Genomic DNA, 26,081 nt, shown 5'->3' with positions numbered 1-26,081 from the left:
CTTTTTTTTCCACACTGTTGATTCTTATGCATGTCCCCTTTTGGTGTACAAGGACGCACTTTCATAGCATTTAAGGTGTTGTGTTGAGAATTTGGATATTGGTGATCAGTGATCACAGTCAGTCACTACATACTCCAAAAACTAGCATCATCCACCATTGACTCTGGGTCCCACTTTCATGTTTGCTCCAGATTACACTAAAAGGTATGACCAAGGAGTACTATAACCCGGGAGGAAAAGCTAACCTGTTTGTCGAGACTGAAGACAACGGAAATGTGTACCTTGCCATTGTTGACACCGCGATCTACATCCTCAACAACAAGAACAAGCTTACAGCAAAGAAAGTAAGTGGTTTAATGCACGGAGCTTTGGGAAGACCTAATGTTTTGTTCTGTAAAATGCATCAATTTACAATAACCTCTCCCTAGTTAAAGGGAAAACTGCTACTGGCCATTTCACATCATGATTTTGCCCAAAATATGTTCCCTTCCTTCTCAGGGAGAGCTTATAATGCAGGTTGGGCACAACAAGGAATCTCTCAATGTTTAGTTAGAATAACTAATCGTTATTTACTTAGAGTACATGGTCACAAAAAGTTGTATGTTTCAATCTCAATGAAATGTGTATGCTCAGAGACTTTTCCGTTAACATGCGCTTCATGTGCCACCAACACAATTTGTCCTGCCAGGACTGGATGCAGTTTAAAATGGGCTCTTGTGGTGTGGTGGTAGTGTCCCAACCTCTGGATGAAGGGGCCCAAGTTCAAATTCCACCTGCTCCAGAGGTGTGTAATAACATCTCTAAACAAGATGACTGGAAAATAACTAAAACTCTGCAGTGACCAGCCATTGAAGAAACTGTACTCATTCCCAACCTGAGGAAAGGTTTGGAGCATACATTGAGTACTACCAGGAGTTATGCTACCTCTACTCTAACATGACTTTGAATTGGGGATTATCTGCAGGCTGCTGGAAGTATCTGGCAAGGAAAAAAGAATAACGTTTTTAAAAATGCACTGCAAGTGAAATAAAGGTTAGGATGTCATATATGGGATTATGGAAAATACGGAAGCAAATGATAAGGACTAATACAAGAACAAGAGAGGACCATCAGTCGCTCAAGCCTGTTCAACCGTACAATGAGATCACAACTGATCTGTGGGCTAACTTCATAACACACTTGAACAATTTTAAAAATCAATATTTGATTCCATTTGATGCAGAATGAATTAGCTTGTATGATTTTTTCTGATGAGAAAAGTTATTCATAATTACATACACAAGAGGTAGGAAGGAGAATAGACCCAATGGCTTGGTCTACAAGTCAGAAGAGTTTTGATCAGATTCACACTGCGGATCCACTTCCCATCCACTCCCTAGATCCCTTCAATCACTGATGTACTGCAAATGCATTTATCTAAGTCTTAAATACACCCAAAGATGTAGCACTTGCAACACTCTGGTCTGGAGAATTCCAAAGAGACGTAACCATGTGAATGATGACATTTCTCCTCCTTCAGCCCAAAACATCTGCCTCAAATCTGCTCTGAGCACTATCGCATCGTGTCAATTTCCTGCCCTTCCCCCAATAACACCTTTTCTGTTCAATAACCATCCAATGCCATCTCAGTTGAACCTGCCTTCACCAAATGTTGAGGCATTACATTGCATTGATTAACTACTTACTCATGCGTGAAAAAAAAGGTTTTTCTCACTAAGATACTTTAAAACTGTGCCCTTTGGTTTTTGGTTTGCTTATGAGTGGGAACAGTTTCTCACTGACCGTTCTGACCAGGCTCCTCATTGTTTTGAAAATTTCTATCCACCCTCCTGCTAACCGTCTCCTCTTCCAAGTAAAACAAGCCCCAATGTCTCCTAGCTTTCCTGAAGCATCTCATCCCTGGGATCATTCTTGGAATCCACTTTTGGACTCTCTCCAATGCATTTACATATTTCCTATGGTTTGGTGCCCAGAACTATATACAATACCACAGCTGAGGTCTGACAATCGTTTTAATGTAAGTTTACCATAACTTCCCTAATCTTGCAGTCTATGCCACTAGTAATGAAGCCAAGAATATGCTCTGCCTTATTAACAGATCTTGCTACCTGATCTGCCACCTTTATTGACATATATACACATAGACACATGCTCCAGCACACCCTTTGAAATTGTACTGTGATAATCCCTACAAGACACTTTGGGAATCTCTAATTAATCTCCCCATGGATCTGATTGAGTATGAGCCCCCTTGGTATCAGGCAATGGCTACCCAACTGGAATTCACCACCTGAGTCAGGGATGACTCTGCAGAACTATCTGTCCTGGGCTAGTGGCTCAAGTAGTGGCTCTATTTTGGTGCTCAACTATAAATGATGTTTCTTTCCAGTCAGGTTTCCTGAGTTATTCCCAGTATCCTTTATTTTGTGCTGCCTCCTAGTGTTTTCACAACAATGTGCATCACCTCACACTTCTCCACATTAAGCTCCCTCTGCCACCATTTTGCCCCCACTCTACCAATGCTTTAAAACCCTTCAGTTCTATACTGTCCAACTCACAGCTTACGATTCTACCAAACTTTGTGTCATCCAGAACTTTAAAATTGATCTCAAAACACCAGGGATATGGATAAGGAAAAGTGGGTTCTGTTTATCTCCCATTGAAGCCCATTCTTTGTCTGTGGATTATTCTTATTCCAATTGAGCAAGATCATTTTCTGCAGTCATCGTGGATGTTAACTACAATGATCACTGCTTCTAAATGTGTTTCCAGTACCACTTGATCTATCTGGACCAACTCACACCCAAGGATCAGGTCCAGCAGTGTTTTCTGTGGACTGAACATATACTGCTGTTGGATATTTACCTGAACACACTTTTGCTATGCTTCGCCCACACTGCCCCTTGAAATACCACTATTCTAGTCATTGTAGAGTTAATTAATATCCCACAATATGACTTCCCTATGATGTCGCCACCTCTCAATTATATGCTTGCAGATTTGTTCCTATATATCCTTTCGGTTAGCTGGTGGTCAGTATATTGGACTGAGCAATGTAGTTGTATCTTTCTTAATCCTTAACTCAACCCAAAATTAATCTGTCCTGGAACTCTCTGAAGCAATGCTGCCCTGAAACAAAACCTAGCCCATTACAACTAAGTCAAACTCAATTACACCTTGTCGAACAGACTACGCATTTAACACTGGGTGTTCAAGATGTTTGAATACTTGACTAACATAGACTCATAGAGTCATAGAGATGTACAGCATGGAAACAGACCCTTTGGTCCAACTCATCCATGCCGACCAGATATCCCAACCCAATCTAGTCCCATTTGCCAGCACTGTGCCAGTATCCCTTTAAATCCTTCCTATTCATATACCCATCCAGATGCCTTTTAAATTCTGTAATTGTACCAGCCTCCACCACTTCCTCTGGCAGCTCATTCCATACACACACCATCACCTGTGTGAGAAAGTTGCCCCTTAAGTCTTTTTTATATCTTACCCTAAACCTATGCCCTCTAGTTCTGGACTCCCCCACCCCAGGGAAGAAAATTTGGCTATTCATCCTATCCATGCCCCTCATGATTTTATAAACCTCAGCCTCCGACGCTCCAGGGAAAACAGCCCCAGCCTATTTAACCTCTCCCTATAGCTCAAAGCCTCCAACCCTGGCAACATCCTTGTAAATCTTTTCTGATCCCTTTCAAGTTTCACAACATCCTTCTGGTAGAAGTCGTCCAGAATTGCACGCAATATTCCAATAGTGGCCTAACCAATGTCCTGTACAGCCACAGCATGACCTCTCAACTCCTGTACTCAATACTCTGACCAATAAAGGAAAGCATACCAAATGCCTTCTTCACTATCCTATCTACCTGCGACTCCACTTTCAAGGAGCTATGAACCTGCACTCCAAGATCTCTGTTCAGCAACACTCCCTAGGACTTTAACATTAAGTGTATAAGTCCTGCTAAGATTTGCTTTCCCAAAATAAGCACCTCGCATTTATCGGAATTAAACTCCATCTGCCACTTCTCAGCCCATTGACCCATCTGGTCCAGATCCTGTTGTAATCTGAGGTAATCCTCTTTGCTGTCCACTACACCTCCAAACTTACTAACTGTACCTCTTATGCTCGCATCCAAATCATTTATGTAAATGACAAAAAGTAGAGGACCCAGCACCGATCCTTGTGGCACTCCACTGATCACAGCCCTCCAGTGTGAAAAACAACCCTCCACCACCACCCTCTGCCTTCTACCTTTGAGCCAGCAACACGTCAGATGATTCGACGTTCATCATCAACACAAAAACTCTGCACCTTTTGGAGCAGTGAGTTTTTTTTGAGTTTTCTGATTATAACATCACTTGTGGGTGCCCCAGACATTTTTTGTGTGTGTGTGAGTTTTATGCAGTTGTGTCAGTTAACACTGAAAGCTTTGTGGTCAATAAAAGGCCAAATTATGGGCCACTGTGACCACCAGGCCAGAGGAATGGAGATAGAGACTTTCTCCCTAAAAACTTCCTATTCAGATCAACTAACAGAACTCAGTGACCCAATGAGAAAACACAAGGATTATTATTTTAAATAAAATTTACTTGGATTTATCCTGGAAACTGGGGCCATGTTTTAAATTATAATAATTGTGTGAAGCTCATTATGTTCACTTAGATCCTTCTTCGTTGAGCTATTTCTTCTGTTTGACTTTTGGCTGTAATTAGATCTTTGAAGAGATGAATTCCTATGACCTTGGTTGCACATTTGGAAGTGGTGCTGACAGCAAACATGTTTTCAAGGATGCTGGGCTGGCTTTTATTTCCAATGTGGACACTGCAGACTATCGAGATGGTAAGCTAAGCATTTGGAAACAAATCACGTGTGTGTGTGTGTGTGTGTGTGTGTGTGTGTGTGTGTGTGTGTGTGTGTGTGTGTGTGTGTGTGTGTGTGTGTGTGTGTGTGTGTGTGTGTGTGTGTGTGTGTGTGTGTGTGTGTGTGTGTGTGTAAACAGCATCCATGTGTGAGAGTGAGTGTGCGTGCGTGAGAGAGAGAGAGAAAGAGTGTGTGTGAGACTGCGTGTGTAATAGCGTCCATGTGTGAGAGTAAGTGTGTGTGTGAGACTGTGTGTGTAACAGCGTCCATGTGTGAGAGTGTGTGTGTGTGTGTTAGTGTGAAAATGAGTATGCGTGTGAGTGTGTGTGTGTATGTATGGGTGTGCGTGTGTGAGAGAGCGTGTGGGAGTGTGTATGTGTAAGAGCATGTGTGTGTAGGAGTATGCACGTGTGAGACCATGTGTGTGTGTGTGTGTGTGTGTTGTGTGTAACAGCATCCATGTGTGTGTGTGTGTGTGTGTGAGAGACCGTGTGTGTGAGACTGTGTGTGTAACAGCATCCATGTGTGCGAGTGAGTGTGTGTGTGAGAGAGAGTGGTGGTGTGAAAGTGAGTGTGTGTGTGAGTGTACGTGTGTATGTAAGAGTGTGAGACTGTGTGAGAGTGTGTATGTGTCAGAACATGTGTGTGTAAAAGTATGCGCATGTGAGATGGAGTGTGTGTGTGTGTGTGTGAAAGTGAGTGTGCGTGGGAGTGTGTGTGTCTAAGTAAGAGTGTGCATGTGTGAGACTGTGTGTGTGTGTGTGTTTGTGTGTGTGTGCTGTGTGTAACAGCGTCCATGAGTGAGAGTGAAGGTGTGTGTGTGAGAGAGAGAGAGAGTGTGTGAGAGCATGTGTGTGTAAGAGTATGCATGTGTAAGAGAACGCATGTGTGAGACTGAGTGTGTGTATGTGTTGCATATAACAGCATCCATATGTGAGTGTGTGTGTGTGTGTGAGAGAGTGTGTGTGAGACTGTGTGTGTAACAGCATCCATGTGTGAGATTGAGTGTGTGAGAGAGTGTGTGTGAAAGTGAGTGTGCCTGTGAGTGTGTGTGTATGTATGTATGAATGTGTGTGCATGTGTGTGAGAGACTGTGAGAGAGTGTGTATGTGTAAGAGCGTGTGTGTGTACGAGTATGCGTGTGTGAGACCCAGTGTGTGTGTGTGAGTGAGAGAGAGTGTGTGTGAGACTGTGTGTAACAGCATCCATGTGTGTGAGACTGTGTGAGTGTGTATGTGTAAGAGCGTGTGTGTGTAAGAGTATGCGCATGTGAGAGTGTGTGTGTATATGTGTGTGTGTGTGTGTAATACTGAGTTTCATAGATATCCACACGAATGTTTGCACCCCCCAGTATCACAGTATGTGGCAGCGCTGATGAGATTAATATTTGCGTCCATTCTATTTCCCTTGAACTGAGTGGATGATTCGGCCATTACAGAGGGGAATTCAGAGTCAGTAAGCCTGGGTACAGATAGATGCAGTAATTCCTCCAGATTTCTTTCCCTAAAAGACACCAATGATCTGAATCTTTTATATTTTGAAGAAATAACAACTGAAGTCAATTTTCACTGTCACTAAGACGAGTTGTGTTCTCCAAATGTATTGATTCAAGTTCTACCATTGGGTATGATTTGAGCCTGAAAGAAGCCTCTGGAGGCAAGTCCAGTGACATTGGCACTATGTTAACATCTTCAAATCACATTTACTTAGATAGTTCCCCTTGACGGAGAGAAAAAATCCTACATTTTTAAACATGAATGTTGATGAGGAGCAGTCACCACAATCAGGTTCAATGATGTAGCTTACTGGAATCAATCCACTGTAACTTGATGACCCATGCGTATTTGGCTTTAATTGAATTATTATACAAAAGAATAATTTAAATTGGTGCTCAACAGATTGAGACACAATTTTGGACAGGTAAGGTATATTGATGAAACTTTTAGTCTTTGCTATTTCTGATACGACAATATCAGATTCCTGGCTGCTACCTTTAGCAGAGCATTGTAAGGTTAAAATTTATTCAAAAGTGTAAGATTTTCACAGTCTAGTCTAGAGACACGTGAGCAGATGAAACATGCACTTGCGTTAGTTTCAGGAGCTCACTTTGCTGGACAGTTCCTCAGCTGAAATCAGAAGCAATACATTGGGCCATCAAGGTAATGAGCAAGAATAGGTCATTCAGTCTGCTCCATCATTTAGTTAATCATGGCTGGTCTGATTGTAACCTCCTTTGATGTCTTTTCATCCCCATGCTTGCCAATCATCCACCTTCCTCTGTCAGAAAAAAAACATCCAAAGAATCTGCTTCCCTCTGCTTTTCAGGAGCAAAGCACCAAAGACTCATGGCCCTTAATGAGAAATGAGAAAACTCACCTCACCTTTGTTTTGAATGGGTCACCCTTTGTTTTTGTCCGAATACCTTCAGTGCTGGACTCTCCCATGCGCAGAAACAGTTTCTACATATCTACTCCGTCAAGCCACTTGAGGATTTTATGTGCTTCAATCAGTCACTCTTACTCCTAAACTTCAGCTGATACATTCCAAGTCTTGCTATTCCAATGTATTTCCTCATAAGAAAACTTGTCCATTCCCGGCATTAGTCGGAAAGCCCTTCTCGAACATTTTCCCTGAAATAAGGTGACCAATTTGTTTTAAAATTCATTCATGGGATGAGGAAATGGCTGGCCGGCCCAGCATTTATTGCCATCCCTAATTGCCCAGGGGGCAGTTAAGAGTCGGCAACGTCGTTGTGGGTGTGGAGTCACATGTAGGCCAGACCAGGTAAGGATGGCAGTTCCCTTCCATAAAGGATATTAGTGAACCAGATGGGGTTTTTCCTGACAATCGACAATGATTTCACAGTCATCATTTGGCCCTTCATTTCAGATTTTTAAAAGATTGAACACAAATTACATCATTGCCAGGATTCAATCCAGGGACCCCAGAACATTACCTGGATCTCTGGATTAATAGTTTACCAATAATACCATGGGCCATCACCTCCCGTTGAACATGCTACTCTCCTACACTGTTCTCCAGGTGTGGCCTCACCACTGTCTGACATAACTGAAGGAAAGCCTCTCTCCTTTTGTGCTCAATTTCCCTCACAATAAGCAATAACATCCTATTAGGTTTCCTAATTACAGGTACTGCTATAGTCACATTTTATGATTCATGCAGTAGGACACACATCTCTCTACATCTCAGGGTTCTGCAATCTCTCATTATTTGAGTAATGTTTTTTTTAAAAAAATTCTTCCGAAATGGACAACTTCACATTTGCCAAATGGTTGCCCACTCACTTAACCGATCTATATGTGTTTTTGCAGCCTCCTAATGTCCTCTTCATGACTTACTTTCCTACATATCTTTATATCATCAGCAAATTTGACACTGGTGCTTTCTGAAGGCCACAGTTTCTGGCTTAGGGAGTATCATGCTACCCCAGAGTGCCACAGGGCCTCCCAGTGCAGGTTTGTGTCATGTTTAAAGTTGAGTTGAAATTATACATTCCTGAATTAAAATCTCTGCCTTACTTGAACCCAATAAGATCCTTGGAGTACTTTCAATTTTGAGCAAAAGTAAGGAATATGCAATCTTGAATTCACCATCCATTAAACTCCACAGTAGATTTCACTTTCCAATGAAGACAAGAGAAGGGAAAACTCAATGAAGTGAAGAGTGTGGGACTTAGTCTACATGACCAATTTGTTCAGCATTGCTAAAAATGTAAAATAGCCAAACTGGTTGCATATGCTTTACACTATGCGTATGAAAAAGATCGAAATGTCATGTATGTACAATGTTTGAATGAATTGAGTGGTTTAAATCTCGGATTGCCATATTTCCTCTCGGTATAATTTCAGCAAACAAGTTAATCAAAACTGAGTTTTGCTCTGAGACTGAAATAGCACTATGACATCATGTTTCAAGTGATTTCAGTGACAAAGCATCACATTTTTACTTACTTTTTCACTTGCATTCCATCACCCTAACTTCACCCTAACCCTATGTTTACACTAAGTTTTCACTGTGGCCAACATAAAGGATGCCAATAGATAATCAATAATCAGTAAACATTTAATTGACATAAGGTCACTGGAGGCATGATATCCTGTCAGTTTCTAGACACATGAGACATTTCATTATTAATCAACAATGTAATCTCTTTACAGGATATTCCTGCAAAACGGGTGACAGTAGGATGAAAAGATCTTTGGACATTCAAGCACAGTACGTGGGAAAAGGTAGGGAAGAAGTTGATATTCACTCTGATTTGAAGATTTGGCTGGAGAGGTTTAGAATGGTCACAAGACTTGAAATTATGTTGTGTGCTTATTGTGCCTGGAATTTCTTTGCTAGTTCAGTGATTCATTTATCTGTTTTACAGTAAGTGTTGTCACCATCTATGCAGCAATGAACAAAGTAATTTATTGGTATTAGTATAGCTCAGTTTTAAAGCTACAGAATTTATGATCACTTTTTTTCCCCAAGTCTGCATTGCAGCAAAGTCACAGCTGTGCACTGGGGTAGTGTCAATGTTACTATGTACTTTGCAATGAAGAAGCTGTTTGGAAATTTAATTGTTTAGATATAAAGTCACTTATACATTGAGTGAGAAGTTCGGGTACATGAATAGTGTTTTCAACTTAAATGAGCACAATTATAAGATAATGAAGTCAGAGTGGCTAAAGCAAACTGAGAAAATAGGTTAAATGATAGCATAGTACAGAATTTGTGGTAGATATTGAAGGAAAAATTCAATAAATCACCGTGAAATTTTTTGTAATGTAAAAGAATCTATGAGAAGGATGCACCATCCATGCTTTTCTAAGGAAATTAAGGTTAATATAAAATTGAAATTGAATGCCTACAGTAGTGACAAGATGAATGTTAGGTCAGAAGATTTTACAGATTTTTGAAATTACCAAAGCATAAATTTGAAAAAAGGGAGAAATTAGGGTATGAGAGAAAGCTAGCCAGAAATTTGATAGTTGATATTATGAGTCTCTACAAATATTAATAAGAGAAAGCAGGCCACTTAATTGATAGTTGGTGACTTGGAGGGTTAAAATGGTGAATTAATAATGGGAAACAATGAAATGGCAGGAATATTTAAAGGGCATTTTGCGCTTGTCTTTATTATAAGGAAGTCACAAAAATCATCCACATAATTCTTCAAACTCAAGAGGTGAAAGGGAAATGTTTCATTTCAAACACAATTGAAGGTTTTTTTTTTGTTTTGACACTTTAACTTACAAGGCAAAATGAGACAGTCTGGTGCAGAACCACAGTAAACGTAACTTAAGTTATAAATAATACCTGTTAAAGCTAGGCAGTGCCTTTATGGGTATAAATGGCTCTTGCTTCACATTTGAGTGTAGGGCATGAATGGACACTCAGCCCTGGTCTCTCAGCAATATCTAAATGGTCTTCTGCCTCCACTTGGCCAACATTTCTCTTGAAGTCTTAATGGGCACGGTGGAAGTCGCTACATATTAAGTCTTTCCAAGCCAAAGCCAACAGCAATTGATTCATTATGATCTGATTAACCTTAATGAGGCAAGACTTAATGCTGATTAAGTCACGTGATCACTCTTTAATTGTCACTCATTGATTGATATTTTCTCATGAATGGTACTTTAATGTGTCATTTTTCCAACTCTCTATCCTTTTCACTACAGTCTGTTTATTGTCTCCATTTGAAATTTTGACTGAAATATTATTTACCACATTATTTAAGGAAAGGTCAATGTGTCCCGGCAAAACCCAATGACTGATATTCTTAAGTTAATTTCTCAATTCTCATTGGGTTGGTGAAGTTCACATTAGGCCAGACACTTTCTTATAATTGACTGTTTGGTCTTCTTAGAGTTATTTGTGAAATGATGTTTTGTTTTAATGACTTGATAGAGATTTTGTGACCCTGTTTTATTTAATAATGACTAAAGATAGGTTATAAAGAAGCTACTTATCACACCAAAATAATAGAAAACTAATGCAGAATAACACAAAGTACCAAGCTATACAAACTGTCAGACAGAACATGTGAAAAGTGTGAAGTAGTGAGATCCTTCAATATATAGCCTTGAGTGCTGAAAGTCTAATGGAAATTTACAATTGAAAAGCTGAAACACAATGGTACGAGTTAACGAGAATATCAAGATTACATTTAATCAAAAGATTAAGTTTAGGTACGTGTTACTGCATCACATCAAGAACAAACTGAACCAGCACCACTACCAGCACCACTACTAGTATAGGATAGCTACAACCATGATTCCTTGATAAGATCTAACAAGCTGGAAAGAGTTAAAATTCACAGAACACCAGGTTAAAGTCCAACAGGTATTTTTGGAAGTCCTAGCTTTCGGAGCACTGCTCCTTCGTCGGGTACCTGTGGAGCAGGATGATAAGACGCAGAATTTATAGCAAAAGATCATAGTGTCATACATGCAACTGACACGATATATTGAACAAACCTCCACATCTAAGCTGGAAGGACACCAACTCTACCTTATTCAACACTGGAAATCTGCATGTTCTCACAATCATGAAATCGCACTGAGCTAAACAGGGGCTCTCAGTCTTTAGCTGTAACTCGCAGACAATTTTGCTTTGTCTTCATTCTGTTTGCAATCCAAAGATGCATTTCTTTGTCAAATTGAGGCTAAACAGAGTTACATGATATTAAAACATTAAAATCTACACTGAGTACAGTTGAGCAGAACAATATATTGTTAGATAAATCAATAAGTATTGTATTGTTAAACTAAACTAAACTAAGCATAAAATCTTCGAGTCATAGAGTCATACAACATGTAAACAGAGCCTTCAGTCCAACCAATCCATGTCGACCGTAATCCCAAACTGCACTAGTCCCACACGCCTGATCCTGGCCCATATCCCTCCAAACCGCTCCTAGTCATCGAATTAAATGCTGCAAATGTGTCCACATCGATTACTTTCTCAGGATGTTCACTCCACACACAAAACACCCTCTGTGTACAATCTGCCCCCATGCCTTTTTTAAATCTCTCTCCTCTCACCTTTAAAATGTGCCCTCTAGTCTTTTCATCCCCTATCGTAGGGAAAATAAACTACCATTAACCCTATCTATACCCGTCATTATTTTGTGAACTTTTTTTAAAAATTTATTTTTATTCAAAAGAAGAATTCTTTTTTCTTTTGAATATTACAACAAATGCAAAACCAAACGATTCAAACTAATATTTAAAAAGAAACAGAACTGTGAATTACACAAATAAATACTAACTAATAACTAAGCTAAAAAAGAAAATTCTTAATGATAATAATAATGATAACAGCCATAACACAGCTCTGCAAAACACAACAATAGTCCTCAATTATTGAGCGTACAAGTTTATACATATTCATGTGTTCGCAGTTCCTCTCCTCTGGATATCAAACCCATTACTTAGAATTGTCATGGCTAAATAAAAGCCCTTATTAGTATAGTGGACAAATCTGTACCCAGATAGTCCAAAGAGGACTGCCACATCTTATAGAAATTCTCAATTTTATGGTGCACCATACTCGTAAGAAAGTCCAAGGGGATGTGCTCCATGACTAGCTTATGCCAGCTCACCAGCTCCAGGGAATTTCCTGACACCCACCCTAATAGAATGTTCTTTCTTGCACAAAAAGTGTGGATGCTGAAAAGCCTTTTTTTGTTGTGTGTGTCCAATGAGAGTGAATTAACAAAGCCAAGAAGAGGAGATACCGTGTCCATCTTCATCTCTGTCCCCAAGGCCTTTTCTATCTTGCCTACCACGGTGCTCCGGTATGCCTGCAGTCTGTGGCAGGACCAAAGACAATGAGTAAGCGTGCCCCTGCTCACTTTGCATTTAGGACCCATTGGAGATGCTCCTGCTTTAAATTTAGCGAGGCAGTCTGGGGCCAGTGGATCCTGTGGAGAATCTTCAATTGCAAGGCATAGATCCTGTTGCAAATCGAGACCCTTCTTGCATTTTCCTAGATATCCTCCCATATTTCAGAAGAGATCTCAATGTCCAACTCCCCCTTGCATATCCTACAAAGCCACTCGGTCTCATCCGAGGGACCCTCTCCCAATAGGTGATAAGCGTTGCTAACAGATAACGTATCCTCAGCACTCAACACTCTCTTCTCCATGTCAGACCTATAATGGTCAGTTAGAAGTGTGTGACGTTTGTAATTTGGAAGAACCGAAAGAGGTCCCTACTGGGCAACTCATATTTCCGGCCAACTGGACAAAAGACATCAGTATGTCCCCTTCGAATAAGTTACCCAGGCAAGACACACCCCTAGCTGCCCATAGCTTAAACAGAGTCCGTCATCCCTGGCTGAAAGCCCAGCATACCAACTATGGGTATCAAAAATGATGTTTTGGCAATAGTGCCCTTACGCTGATGCATTGCCCTCCACGCCTTGACAGTGTTGATGACTATCGGGCTATGGCAATATTCCTTAACTGTTCTCATTTTGTCCAAGAACAGCAGGCTAATAAGGGGGCATCTTGTCTCAGATGCTTCAATGTCCAACCAAAGTGGGTGAAGGTCCCCTGGGCCCAATCATTCATGTAAGATAGCAACAAGCTTAACTGATAGTTTTTGATATCTAGGAGGCCCAGTCCTCCCAGTCTGTATGGTAACTGCAGTTTAGTCAATTTAATTAGGGGTCGCTTGTGATACCAGAAAAAAGAACTGAACCAGCCATTCAGTCTTCTAAATATTTGCTTCGTAAAAAGCAGAGGAAGCCTTCACATAGAATACAACATGCAGGGCTGAGTGTTCATTTTAATGAGGGCCATTCGATCTAACCAAGAGATCAGAAACACCTCCCATCTACGAAGGTCCTGCTTGATTCTGTCGAATACATGGGCAAAATTGGCTTTAAATGGCTGATCAAAAATGGGACTATAAATATACCTACGTAGAGAAAGCCCTCCTGCAATCATCTAAAAGGGGAACTGAGATCCGCCCTCAGGATCGGACGCTCTCGGGAGACCACCCATGGGCATGGCCTCTGACTTTGCAAAATTGATCTTATAACCTGAGAAGCCACTAAATAGATTGATGTATTGTATCAGGTGTGGCACCGAGACTGTGGGGTTTGAGAAGACGAGAACATCATCCACATACAGTGCAATCTTATGTGATTTGATTTCCACTTCTGGAGCGGTTATATTGGGATCCCTGCGTATTGCCTTGATCGTATTGATTCGATCACCAATGTGAAAAGCAATGGTGACAAGGGACTGCCCTGTCGACTGCCCCTACAAATATTAAAATTGCTTGACCGTACACCCTTGGTGAGGACCGCTGCAACAGGATCACTAGACAAAGCCTCCAGCCACTTGATGAAGGTCCCTCCCAGGCCAAACCACTTCAAAGTATGAGAAAGATATGGCCACTCGACCCTGTCAAATGCCTTTTCCACATCTAAGGAGATCACCAATCCCTGTACCGATCCCTCACTGGGAGGCTCATCAGGACCAGGCGCCTTTCCATCCTGGAGCTGCTTCACAGCCTCCTGCACCTCTTGTTCTGACAACGGGGCATTGAGGAGAGACTCATGTTCAGGGGTCAATCTCGGAAAAAAAGACTCCATTCTAACCCGTCCACTCTCACAGCTCTCAGATTGGTACAATTCAGAGTAATATTTCTGCAATGCTGCATTGATCCTTTTAGAATCGTGGGTCAAATTTCCAGTGTCTTCTCTGATCGAGGTAATGGCTTGGGAGTCGCTCCTTTTCCTAGCAAGGTATGAGAGGTACTTGCCCGGCTTATCCCCATGCTCAAACAGCCTTTGACTTGCCAGTGTAAGCTCCTTCTTGGCTGTCCATATGAGCATCGGGTTCAGTGTAGGCTGGAGCGCCGTGATCCTCTGAAGTTTAACCAGCGAGGGCCTGTCAAAGTCTGCCTTTTCAGCTACTTTCAGACACGTCTCGAGCAAGCGCTGCTGTTCGCCTGTCTGCCACTTCTTACTGGCTGAATAGGAAATAACCAACTCCCTAGCATGGGCTTTAGCTGTTTCCCAAATGATGGATGGGCTACAGGCTGAGCCTGAATTAATGTCTAAAAAAGCCCTGAACCCACTCAAAAAGAATTCAATAAACTTTCTATCCTTAAGGATGAAGGAGTCCAGTCACCAGTGCCTTGATCCTATCACTGTATCCTTACTCTTCACCATTAAATACACTGGGGCATGATCAGAAATAGTGATATTGCCAATTGTACGTGACACCACCGAGCCCAGCCCAGGGGTCAGAAAAAAGATCAGTCCTGGTATGGCATTTATGTGGGTTCGAAAAGAACATGAAGTCCCTGTCAGTAGGGTAAAGGTGCCTCCAAATATCTGCCAACCCCAATTCAGCACCCTTAATTGTTTAGATTGCAAAGAAGATATCAGTGGGCCTTTGGGCAATCTGTCTACCACAGGGTCTGTGAAATAATCAAAATCCCATCCTACGATGATATGTTGAGGTGCAAGGTTAACCAGCCTAGGAGGTGCGTCTGTCAAGAATTTAAGGGGGTGGGCCGGGGGACACCTGCCATTAAAAATTTAATATCCTATACTCTTCCTCATGTATCAAAGCTTTAGGGATTACAAATCTCCCGTGTGTGTCTTTAATGCCCTCTAATAACTTAAATGGGAGATTCTTTCCAACTGAACTGGCCACCCGTCTACTCCTCATATTGAAAGATGAAAAATAAACCCGGTCATCCCCATTCTGTTGCAGTTTCAAATGCTCTGCATCATCCAAGTGTGTTTGTTGTAATAAGGCAACATCCACCCTCTCCCTTTTAAGGCTGGAAAGTACCTTCAAAGAGAGTCTGGCTCCTGTATCTGCTACGCTGCAAGACCTGGGTAAAAGGGCTGATGAACCCCTTTGACACCCCTTAATATTCCAGGTGCACCACTTAAACACATCCTTAGCCATAACCTTCCACAGCACCATCTAGACTCCAGAGAGGAAGAATCCAAACTACAGGTTGCTGAGCTTTAATGCAAAATAATCCACAGAACCCAAAGTTTACACGGACTAAAATAACTACATCCAACAAATCTCCAAAACTTATAAAAATTATATCCAGCAAAAACAGAACAAACAAAAAAAATCGCCAAAGGCACTGATTGGAGAAATTTATCCCCTATTCAAAGGGGGTACCTACACATCCTACAACCCTACTAACCATCCCATCCGCCCTCTCAACACCTACCAGCTAGGGTCGCGCCACATGCACCAATCACCCAGTAGAGAAAAAACAAAACCCAAGAGCAAGGTTAGTACTATAGACGTGTGAACTAAAAATAAATATATCACCCATCCCTTAACATAACTTAGAAATTAGGAAAAAAATACTCTATCCATCCCGGACATCATTTCACACAACTTATTAACAGAGAGGAGACTCCACCAAGTCCTTGCTAAAGAAAATCAAACCTGAACAGCTCTGCCCTCTGCGCCTATTCAGCCGTTTGACTAAAGTCAGCGCATCCACAAAGTTCTACACTTTCTCTGAACTATCAATCATAATAGTTCTCCATTATGATTGATCCGAAGCACAGCTGGATATCTTAAAGAATACTGGATCCCAAGCTCTCTCAATCTCCTCTTGATGCCGTCGTAGGGCTTCCTTTTCCAGACCACTGCCGCCGAGAAGTCTTGAAAAAACTTGACCCTGGAGCCACCACATACCAATGTCCTCGGGTCCCTCCTCTGGGCTCTAGAGGCTTCCATGACCCTCTGCTTGTCTTTATAATAATGGAACCTCACCAGGACAGAGCGTGGGCACTGATCCACACCTGGCTTTCGTGCTGCGATCCGGTGGGCTCTCTCAATTGTTGTTGTGGTTCTGTTCGCCGAGCTGGGAATTTGTGTTGCAGACATTTCGTCCCTTGTCTAGGTGACATCCTCAGTGCTTGGGAACTTCCTGTGAAGCGCTTCTGTGATCTTTCCTCCGGCATTTATAGTGATTTGTCCCTGCCGCTTCCGGTTGTCAGTTTCAGCTGTCAGTTGCAGTGGTCGGTATATTGGGTCCAGGTCGATGTGCTTATTGATTGAATCTGTGAATGAGAGCCATACCTCTAGGAATTCCCTGGCTGTTCTCTGTTTGGCTTGTCCTATAATAGTAGTGTTATCCCAGTCGAACTCATGTTGCTTGTCATCTGAGTGTGTGACTACTAAGGATAGCTGGTCGTGTCATTTCGTGGCTAGTTAGTGTTCATGGATGCGGGCCATTAGCTGTCTTCCTGTTTGTCCTATGTAGTGTTTTGTGCAGTCCTTGCATGGGATTTTGTACAGTACATTGGTTTTGCTCATGTTGGGTATCGGGTCCTTTGTCCTGGTGAGTTGTTGTCTGAGAGTGGCTGTTGGTTTGTGTGCTGTTATGAGTCCTAGGGGTCGCAGTAGTCTGGCTGTCAGTTCGGAAATGCTCTTGATGTATGGTAGTGTGGCTAGTCCTTTGGGTTTCAGCATGTCCTCATTCCGTTGTCTTTCCCTTAGGCATCTGTTGATGAAAATGCGGGGTATCCGTTTTTGACAAATACATTGTATAGGTGTTCTTCTTCCTCTTTTTGCAGTTCTGGTGTACTGCAGCAGATACCCAGCATGAGCAAAACTAATGTAGTGTACAAAATCCCATGCAAGGACTGCACAAAACACTACATTGGACAAACAGGAAGACAGCTAACAGTCTGCATCCATGAACACCAACTAGCCACGAAACGACACGACCAGCTATCCTTCGTAGCCACACACTCAGATGACAAGCAACATGAGTTTGACTGGGACAACACTACTATTATAGGACAAGCCAAACAGAGAACAGCCAGGGAATTCCTAGAGGCATGGCACTCATCCACAGATTCAATCAGTAAGCACATCGACCTGGACCCAATATACCGGCCACTGCAACGGACAGCTGGAACTGACAACCGCAAGCGGCAGATTCAAATCACTATAAATGCTGGAGGAAACATCACAGAAGCGCTTCACAGGAGGCTCCCAAGCACTGAGGATGTCACCTAGACAGGGGACGAAACGTCTGCAACACAAATTCCCAGCTCGGCGAACAGAACCACAACAACGAGCACCCGAGCTACAAATCTTCTCCCAAACTTTGAATCTTTCAATTGTTATCCTTCCCTGCTGAGCTTCCAAACCAAGGAACTCTGGGAACCACTTCTCAAAGAACTCCACCGGCCGCTCACCTTCCGCCCCATCTGGTATGCCAACACCGCGCAGGTTCTTTCTTCTGCTCCTGTTTTTGAGATCGTCTACCAGATCCAACAGACCCTGGACCTGAGCTTCAATCCGGCTCTGGGAGGAGTCAGTCTCTGCCTCTACCCCTGCAGCCTGGCGCTTGAGCTCATCAGCCCTTTTACCCAGGTCTTGCAGCGTAGCAGATACAGGAGCCAGCTTCTCTTTGATTTTTTTTTCCCCTGGATCTGCTTCCCCAGGATCTCGCGAGATTTGGCCAGCTCCTCAATCAGGGTGTGGTGAGCAAGCAAGCCCTCTGCTTCAGAGGGCTGGGCCATGGCCCCGGTCCCAGGTGAACTCCCTCCTTTCTTTGTCATTCTTCCAGCTGCAAGGACAAAGGTAAGTAAGATTTTTCAGGTTTCCAGCTCCTGTGCTGTATTTTTATGCACAGTAAAGTGCTTTGGATGGGTTCTGGCTCTCTCAGGTCGGTGTTGCAGCGCGGAACCCAGCAGACGCGATCCTACCAGGACTCCGCCATCTTGGATCCCCTCCATTTTGTGAACTCTGTAAGGTCACCTTTCGTGGTCCAGTGAAAGTAGTCTCAGCCTTTCTCTATAAGTTAAACTTTCAATATCTGGTAACATCTTGACCTCTCTCGTGCTTCATAATATTGTTCCTATAACTGGGTGACCAGAACTGGAAACAGTATTCCAGAAGAGGCCTCACCAATGTCCTGTACAACCTCAATATCAGAAGGAAATTAAAACAGTTATTATCACAGGGGAAAGGATCTGGGAAACCTACTAGAACTAAAGGTTCACAACTCCCATAGTTTTGATCATTGAGTGGTAAAAGACACTGGATAGGAGATCCATTAGCTGTGATCTTCAAAAATTCCTCACATTATGGAAAAGTCACGGCAGATTCGAAAATGGTTAATGTTACACCTTTATTCAAGGCAGGAAGGAAAGTCGTAACTTTGGAACAATAAGCAAGTTAATGCAACTTAGCTCCAAAGAACACTGTGAGAATTTCTTGTTAAAGACGTAATGGTGGGACTTGTAGGTATCATAATATCATCAGGTAGAGTCATCCTCATCTGGCAATAGTGAAATCATCAGCTTGAACGAGGGGGCATAGCTACAAATTGTGGGGTGATAGATTTAAGACAGATGTCAGAGGCAGGTTATTTACTCAGAGAGTGGTAAGGGCGAGTAATGCCCTGCCTGCCAATGTAGTTAATTCAGCCACATTAGGGAGATTTAAACAATCCTTGGATAAGCATGTGGATGATGATGGGAGAGCGTAGGGGGACGAGCTAAGAATAGTTCACAGGTCAGCGCAACATCGAGGGCCGAAGGGTCTGTTCTGCGCTGTATTATTCTATTTCTATGTTCTATGTTTGATTAATTTAATAGAAGCAAGGTGGATAAAGGGGAAAAAGTGAACTTGTATTTCTGAATGACATTCAAAAAGTGTGACGTTAAATATTATTAAACACAATAAAGAGCTTATGATGGAGGGCTAACATGTCAGCATGGAAAAGAATGGGTTTTCTAATAGGAAGTTGAGAGCACAGATAAATGGCTCACTTACAGACTGGCAAGCTTTTGCTAGTGGCACAGGGATCAAGGTCAGGGCCACAGCTATTTACGGACTACGCCAATGACATGGATGAAGGAAGAGAATGTCAGTTTCAGAATTCTACTGATGACATAAATGTAAGTAGGAAACTAAATTGTGAAGAGGATTTGAGGAGTTTGCAAAGGGATTTTGATATCTTTGATGAGTGGCAACACACTTGGGAGGCAGATGACAGTGTGGGCAAAAGATGAACTTGTCCCTTTTTGATGAGGAACAGGAAAGTAGCATACCAATAGAATACAGGGAGACAGCAACACTTCGTGATACAGCGTGTTCTGGGTGGCCTGGTAGATGAATCAGTAGAAACATAGAAAGTAGGTGCAGGAGTAGGCCATTCGGCCCTCCGAGCCTGCACTACCATTCAGTACGATCATGGCTGATCGTGTAATCTCAGTATCCCACTCCTGCTTTCATTCCATGTCCCTGGATCCCTTTTGCTGCAAGGTCCACATCCAGCTCCCTCTTGAATATATCTAACAAACTGGCCCCAACAGCTTCCTGTGGGAGAGAGTTCCACAAGTTCCCAACTGTCTGAGTGAAGAAATTCTTCCTCATCTCAGCCCTGAATGTCCTACCACTTATTCTTAGACTGTGACCCCTAGTTCTGGACTTGCCCAACATCGGGAACATACTTCCCGCCTCCAGCCTGTCCAGTCCCATCAGGATTTTGTATGTTTCCATGAGATTCCCCCTCATTGTTCTACATTCCACTGAATACAAGCCCAGTTGATCCAGTCTTTCCTCATACGTCAGTCCTGCCATCCCGGGAATCAGGCTGGTGAAACTTCGCTGGAACTCCTCAATAGGAAGAATGTTCTTCCTTAGATTAGGAGACCAAATCTGCCCACAATACTCAAGGTGTGGCCTCACCAAGGCCCTGTCTAACTGCAGCAAGACATCCCTAATTCCAAATCCTCTCGCTATGAAGGCCAGCATGCCATGAGCTTTCCTCGCTGACTGCTGCACCTTCACGCCAACCTTCAATGACTGCTCCACCATGACACCCAGGTCTTGTTGCACCTCACCTATTCCTAAACCACTCAGATAATAACCTGCCTTGATGTTTTTGTGACCAAAGTGGATAACCTCACATTTATCCATTTTATTTTGTATTTGCCAAGTATTTGTCCACTTACACAGCCTGTCCAAGTCACCCTGCAGCCTCTTAGCATCCTCCTCACAGCACACACTGCCACCCAGCTCAGTGCTGTCTGCAAATTTGGAGACATTGCTTTCAATTCCTTCGTCCAAATTGTTAATGTATATTGTGAGCAGCTGAGGTCCCAGCACTGAACCCTGTGGCACCCCACTGATCACCGTCTGCCTGTTATTCCAACTCTCTGCCTCCTGTCTGCAAACCAGTTCTCCATCCACATCAATACATTACCTCCGATAGTATGAGCAAGGGACTTGGAATGCAGCTGCAGCACGTGATTCAGGCGGTTAGTAGAATGTCAGTGTTTAGTTTGAGGTGTATCGAGAACAAAAGCAGGGAAATTTTTATTTTTCTCTTGCAGTTTTCCAGTTGTATGGGATTTTAGTTTGAATGTATCGAGAGTAATGTTTAGGTCTTCACACTGAAGAAAAGGTGGAATCACATTAAAAGCTGTTCATAGAGAGTTCAATTGATTGATCCCAGTGATTAAATTGCAGTCTTATGAGGAAACATTAAGAGAGCTGTTCTGATGCCTATCGGACTTTAGAAAAATGAGAGAGAGGCTGTAAAATCAGCAGATGACAATTTGGAAAATTGAGGCCTACCATTTAAGAGAGAGAATCATAGAAAGAACCCCTACAGTGTGGAAACAGGCCCGTCGGCCCAACAAGTCCACACCGACCCCCCGAAGAGTATCCCACCCAAACCCAATCCCCTATCCAATTACTGTACATTTTACCCCTCACGAACACATCCCTGAACGCTGCAGGTAATTTAGCATGGCCAATTCACTAACCTACGCAGCTTTGGACTGTGGGAGGAAACCGGAGCACGTGGAGCAGAACCGCGCAGACCCGGGGAGAATGTGCAAATTCCACAGAGACAGTCACCCGAGGCTGGAATCAAACCCAAGTCCCTGGCGTCGTGAGGCAGCAGTGCTAACCACTGAGCCACCATGATGCCCCAAAGTGGGAGAAAATGTGTGTTTTTTCTCTCTCAGAGACTCGTTGCCATAGAGCAGTTGAGGTTAGTTGGTTGAATATATTCAAAGTTAAAAATCACACAACACCAGGTTATAGTCCAATAGGTTTAATTGGAAGCACACTAGCTTCCAATTAAACCTGTTGGACTATAACCTGGTGTTGTGTGATTTTTAACTTTGTACACCCCAGTCCAACACCGGCATCTCCGAATCATGAATATATTCAAGGCTGAGTTACACAATATTAATTTGCTTTATGATTAAGTGAATGGTTTGGGATATGGAGAGTGGTGCTGAGGACCCAATCAGAACAGCTGTGTTGTTACTGCATGGTGCAGAAGGCTTGGGGAGCAGCAGGGCCTCCTCCTGTTAACAATTTGTATATACTTGAAAGAACATTAAGCACAGCATCTAATATTGCCTTCAATTTACTTTTATAAGTCGGGAAATCAGATGTGGTACATAACAGCCGATCAATTGATATTAATCGTTTTTTAAAATTTACCAAAGCTAAAATTACCGCTTCGGATCATCGTGCATTAACAATGTGGAGATTCAGAAAAGATTTACAAGGATGTTGCCAGGGTTGGAGGGTTTAAGCTATAGGGACAGGCTGAATAAGCTGGGGCTATTTTCTCTGGAGCGTCAGAGGCTGAGGAGTGACCTTACAAAGGTTTATAAAATCATGAGGGGCGTGGAAAGGGTAAACAGACAAGGTCTTTTCCCTGAGGCAGGGGACTGCAGAACTAAGTAGGTTTAGGTTGAGAGGAGAAAGATTTAAAAGGGACCTAAGGGGCAACATTTCCACCCAGAGGGTGGTGCATGTGTGGAAAGAGCTGCCAAAGGAAGTGGTGAAGGCTGGTACAACTACAGCATTTAAAAGGCATCTCGATGGATGCATGAATAGGAAGGGTTTAGAGGGATATGGGCCAAGTGCTGGCAAATGGAACTAATTGGGTTAGGATATCTGGTTGGCATGGGTGAGTTGGACGGAAGGGTCTGTTTCTGTGGTATGACTCTATGATTATGACTCTATTTGACATTATCTGTTAAATAAGCGAGAAGGTGCACAGATCAACATTAAATTTAAAATTTGAGAGGGTCATTCAGAATAGTGGGGAAGAAGCTGATCTTGAGTCTGTTGATACGTGTATATTGCGCCTTTTAATGTTACATTGATACACGCGGGAATGCCTTTGTCTACAGGCAGAGTTCCAGTGAGTGCGACACTCTCTGTGGTTTGAAATGCAGAGCCTGATGCATACTCATTGCAGCATCTCATTTGTCTGCCTCTTTTTATCGTATACAGTAAGCCACTATACCAACAGCAGCCTAAGGAAGTGCTGTACGGATGGGATGACTGAAATTCCAATGAAGACTGCCTGCGGAGAACGAGCAAAACGCATCGACGAGGAAGAATGCAGAAAGGCGTTTCTCACCTGCTGTGACTTTGCTGTGGAACTGAGGAAGAACCAGTCACAGAAGGTGGACCTGGTGGGAAGGAGTAAGTGATCATCAATAAAGCAAATAAATGGGGAGCTACCCATATTTAGCCTGGAGAGTAAGCAAGGGGCAAGACAGGCATTCAGGAATGCTAAGGAAACTGATCTGTTGTAATTGCAATATGTTAGGCAATAGCCAATCACTCTGGGTGCCACTGTTAGAACAGACACAGCTGGAAATGTTTATCAGGCCTATGGAGGGGAAAACAGAAAGAGCTACAATTAGGGTGTGGTAACATGAGAATTCTGTCAGGTTTTGGGAAGAAGGTAGCACCACAGTAAATCACTGGGCCCATCCTATTTCCTGAACACTTCCATTTCACACTGCTCCCCCACAACTGAGTGAGTTATTGTGAGGAATGTCGCCGGAGAATTCAGTAGAATTAATATCGCGAGAGATGAATTAGGGGCTGTCCACTCAATGTTTTAAAATATTGCATAAACATCAATCAGAATGCATGCAACTGCTTTCCCCCGGCACCTCCCCCCTTGAACTGTCTTTGCAAACACAAAAATTATTTCTGTTATTTGTCTGAGCAAGTTGGGCAGATTGCATTTGAGATTCAGTGGAATATACTTGCTCGAGCTATTTTCCAAAATTTGAAATGACACCATTTGTTGTTATTCAGCTGCGGGAGATTATGAAGATGACTTCTTTGATGAGTCCAGTGTCCGCATTCGTAGCAACTTCCCGCAGACCTGGCAATGGAGAACCTATTCCGGTTTGAGGAAAGGAGAGAATAAGTAAGATTAATAATCAATATTTCTCAACGTGCGGGTTTCTGAGGCACAACTGGTGGCGAGTTTAACTGCTTGCCACTATCTAGAATAAATGATGCTAGTTCAGTTGTATATGATTCCCTGTTTTCCCAACACTACAATGGTGACTGTTCATTAACAAGCTCTTCCCTGGCTAAAATATGCCCTCAGATATCCCAAAAGGTCATGGACATCCCAGAAAAACTTTGGAAATGCACGTTGTTCATTGGGTGATATCGAATTCAGTGGGATGTCATGTGGTCCTTGCCTCTGGGATAGCAGATCCAGATTTTACCTCGCAAGGATAGCAAGCCACACCAAATCAGCCTCGCTATCACTGGATTGGCAACACAATGGAATTTAAATATTTAACAACCCTCAAAATTGCTCAATTTTCCTCATCAGACCTTTATTAAATATTAAATGTTGGACAACCGTTTTGTAACTTAAACAAATATTAACAGTTCATTATTAAGAATGCAAGTTCTGCAGAACACAGTTGGATTACAAGGAGAAAGTGAGGATGGCTGATGCTGGAGAGTCAGAGTCAAAAAGGGTGGTGCTGGAAAAACACAGCCGGTGAGGCAGCATTCAGGGAACAGGAGAGTCAATGAAGGGCTTATGCCCGAAACGTTGACTCTCCCAGCCCACAGATGCTGCCTGACCAGCTGTGCTTTTCCAGCACCTCCCTTTTCAACAGATGGACTACAAGACAATCAAATTAATATTTATGATCTAAGCCCAATCTTCTTTAAACATAATTCCCCATGCTCACACCAACAGACAGACATTAGGGATAATATTTTTTAAATAAATGAATCCTAAATTGCTGGGGTGATATCCATTTTAATGGTGGATACCAAGCCTTCATGAAATCTGCTGGGTTGTGCTACAGGCTTGTAGGATTGTATCTTGCTTGAATTCTGAAGTCACTGGCCTTTGGAAACAGAATCCGCAGACATCTGGAGACATTTCCTGATTTCTTGTGCACTGACATTCTTTTCTCAGGACTTTCAACAAGTCAGTAACTAAAGAGTGCAAAGGAAAGGAAGCAGCTCAACAGCTCACAAAGCAACACAGCATCATGTTCAAAGCCCAGTCAAATAAAGCTCAGCCTTTTTTTTTCTTTCTTTTATGACATTCCCTGTGATTGGCTAGCCAGCACCAGAACTCCCATAATTGGCCAATTCAACATCCAGCTTGAGTTCCCTGACCATCACCACATAGTACCAATTCATCTACAGTGTTCTTTGAGCAGTAATAAACCTACATTATATTTCCAGGCCAATCCCCAAGCAGCAAGCACCCGTCTTTTGTTCTCTCCTTTGTTTAAAGAAAAAAACAAGCTGCAGTTTAAAGTTCAAATCCGAACTTCAACTCACAGTTCCAAATCAAGAATAAGAGAAAAAAAGGACAAATAATGATGGTCTCAATGTAGTCAAGAAATGTGCATTCATAATGTGGTAGGAATATTGAGTTTCAACGTTCAAGCTGAGAAAAGTGAGACATTCCTGTTTAGACCTGCATTTGAAAGGAATTTGAAACCTCTGTTATCACAATTCAGAGTTTGACACTATAATATTCATTGATAAGTGCATTACCAACATGACTGTGGGGAAAGGAGGGTGTGGCAGGGAGGAAGTCAATATAGGGTCTATTGGTTGCAGTGGAATAAACTGATGAGATAATCGAAAGTCCCATCACCATTCTGGTTGGGATAGATTCAGGAACAACCTCTTTGTCCTGACCATGGAGGGCATCATGACATGATGGGTCACAGATGCCTTTGGGCACGGAACCCAGGAAGTGGGTTAACATTTGGGGATGGAAAGCCGCGATCACCCAGTTAGCTGAAGAACATTGGGAAGAGGGTTCCACGGAGCTTGCACAATGGCGCAGACCCATGATGTGTTTCCGCACTTTGTATTCTCTGTAAATCTGTAGAAATCGAT

General features: G+C 42.5%; 1 protein-coding gene across 1 annotated transcript in view; it reads left to right on the top strand.

Moving 5' to 3' along the window:
* LOC122541251 (complement C4-like) overlaps positions 1-26,081 on the top strand; it is a 129,226-nt gene that overhangs the window by 32,392 nt on the left and 70,753 nt on the right. Inside the window, exons 14-18 of the mRNA XM_087979483.1 lie at positions 192-344; positions 4,729-4,855; positions 9,055-9,126; positions 23,178-23,372; positions 24,000-24,114. Of these exons, the coding sequence (XP_087835609.1) occupies positions 192-344; positions 4,729-4,855; positions 9,055-9,126; positions 23,178-23,372; positions 24,000-24,114 (662 nt within the window). The remainder of the gene's footprint in view (positions 1-191; positions 345-4,728; positions 4,856-9,054; positions 9,127-23,177; positions 23,373-23,999; positions 24,115-26,081) is intronic.

The sequence above is a fragment of the Chiloscyllium plagiosum genome, unplaced genomic scaffold (assembly GCF_037043375.1).
Source record: "Chiloscyllium plagiosum isolate Xiang-an unplaced genomic scaffold, Cpla_swu_hap1 HiC_scaffold_35, whole genome shotgun sequence".
Taxonomy (NCBI): domain Eukaryota; kingdom Metazoa; phylum Chordata; class Chondrichthyes; order Orectolobiformes; family Hemiscylliidae; genus Chiloscyllium; species Chiloscyllium plagiosum.
The sequence above is the reverse complement of the archived record's forward strand: the minus strand, read 5'-3'. Positions and strand labels throughout refer to the sequence as shown.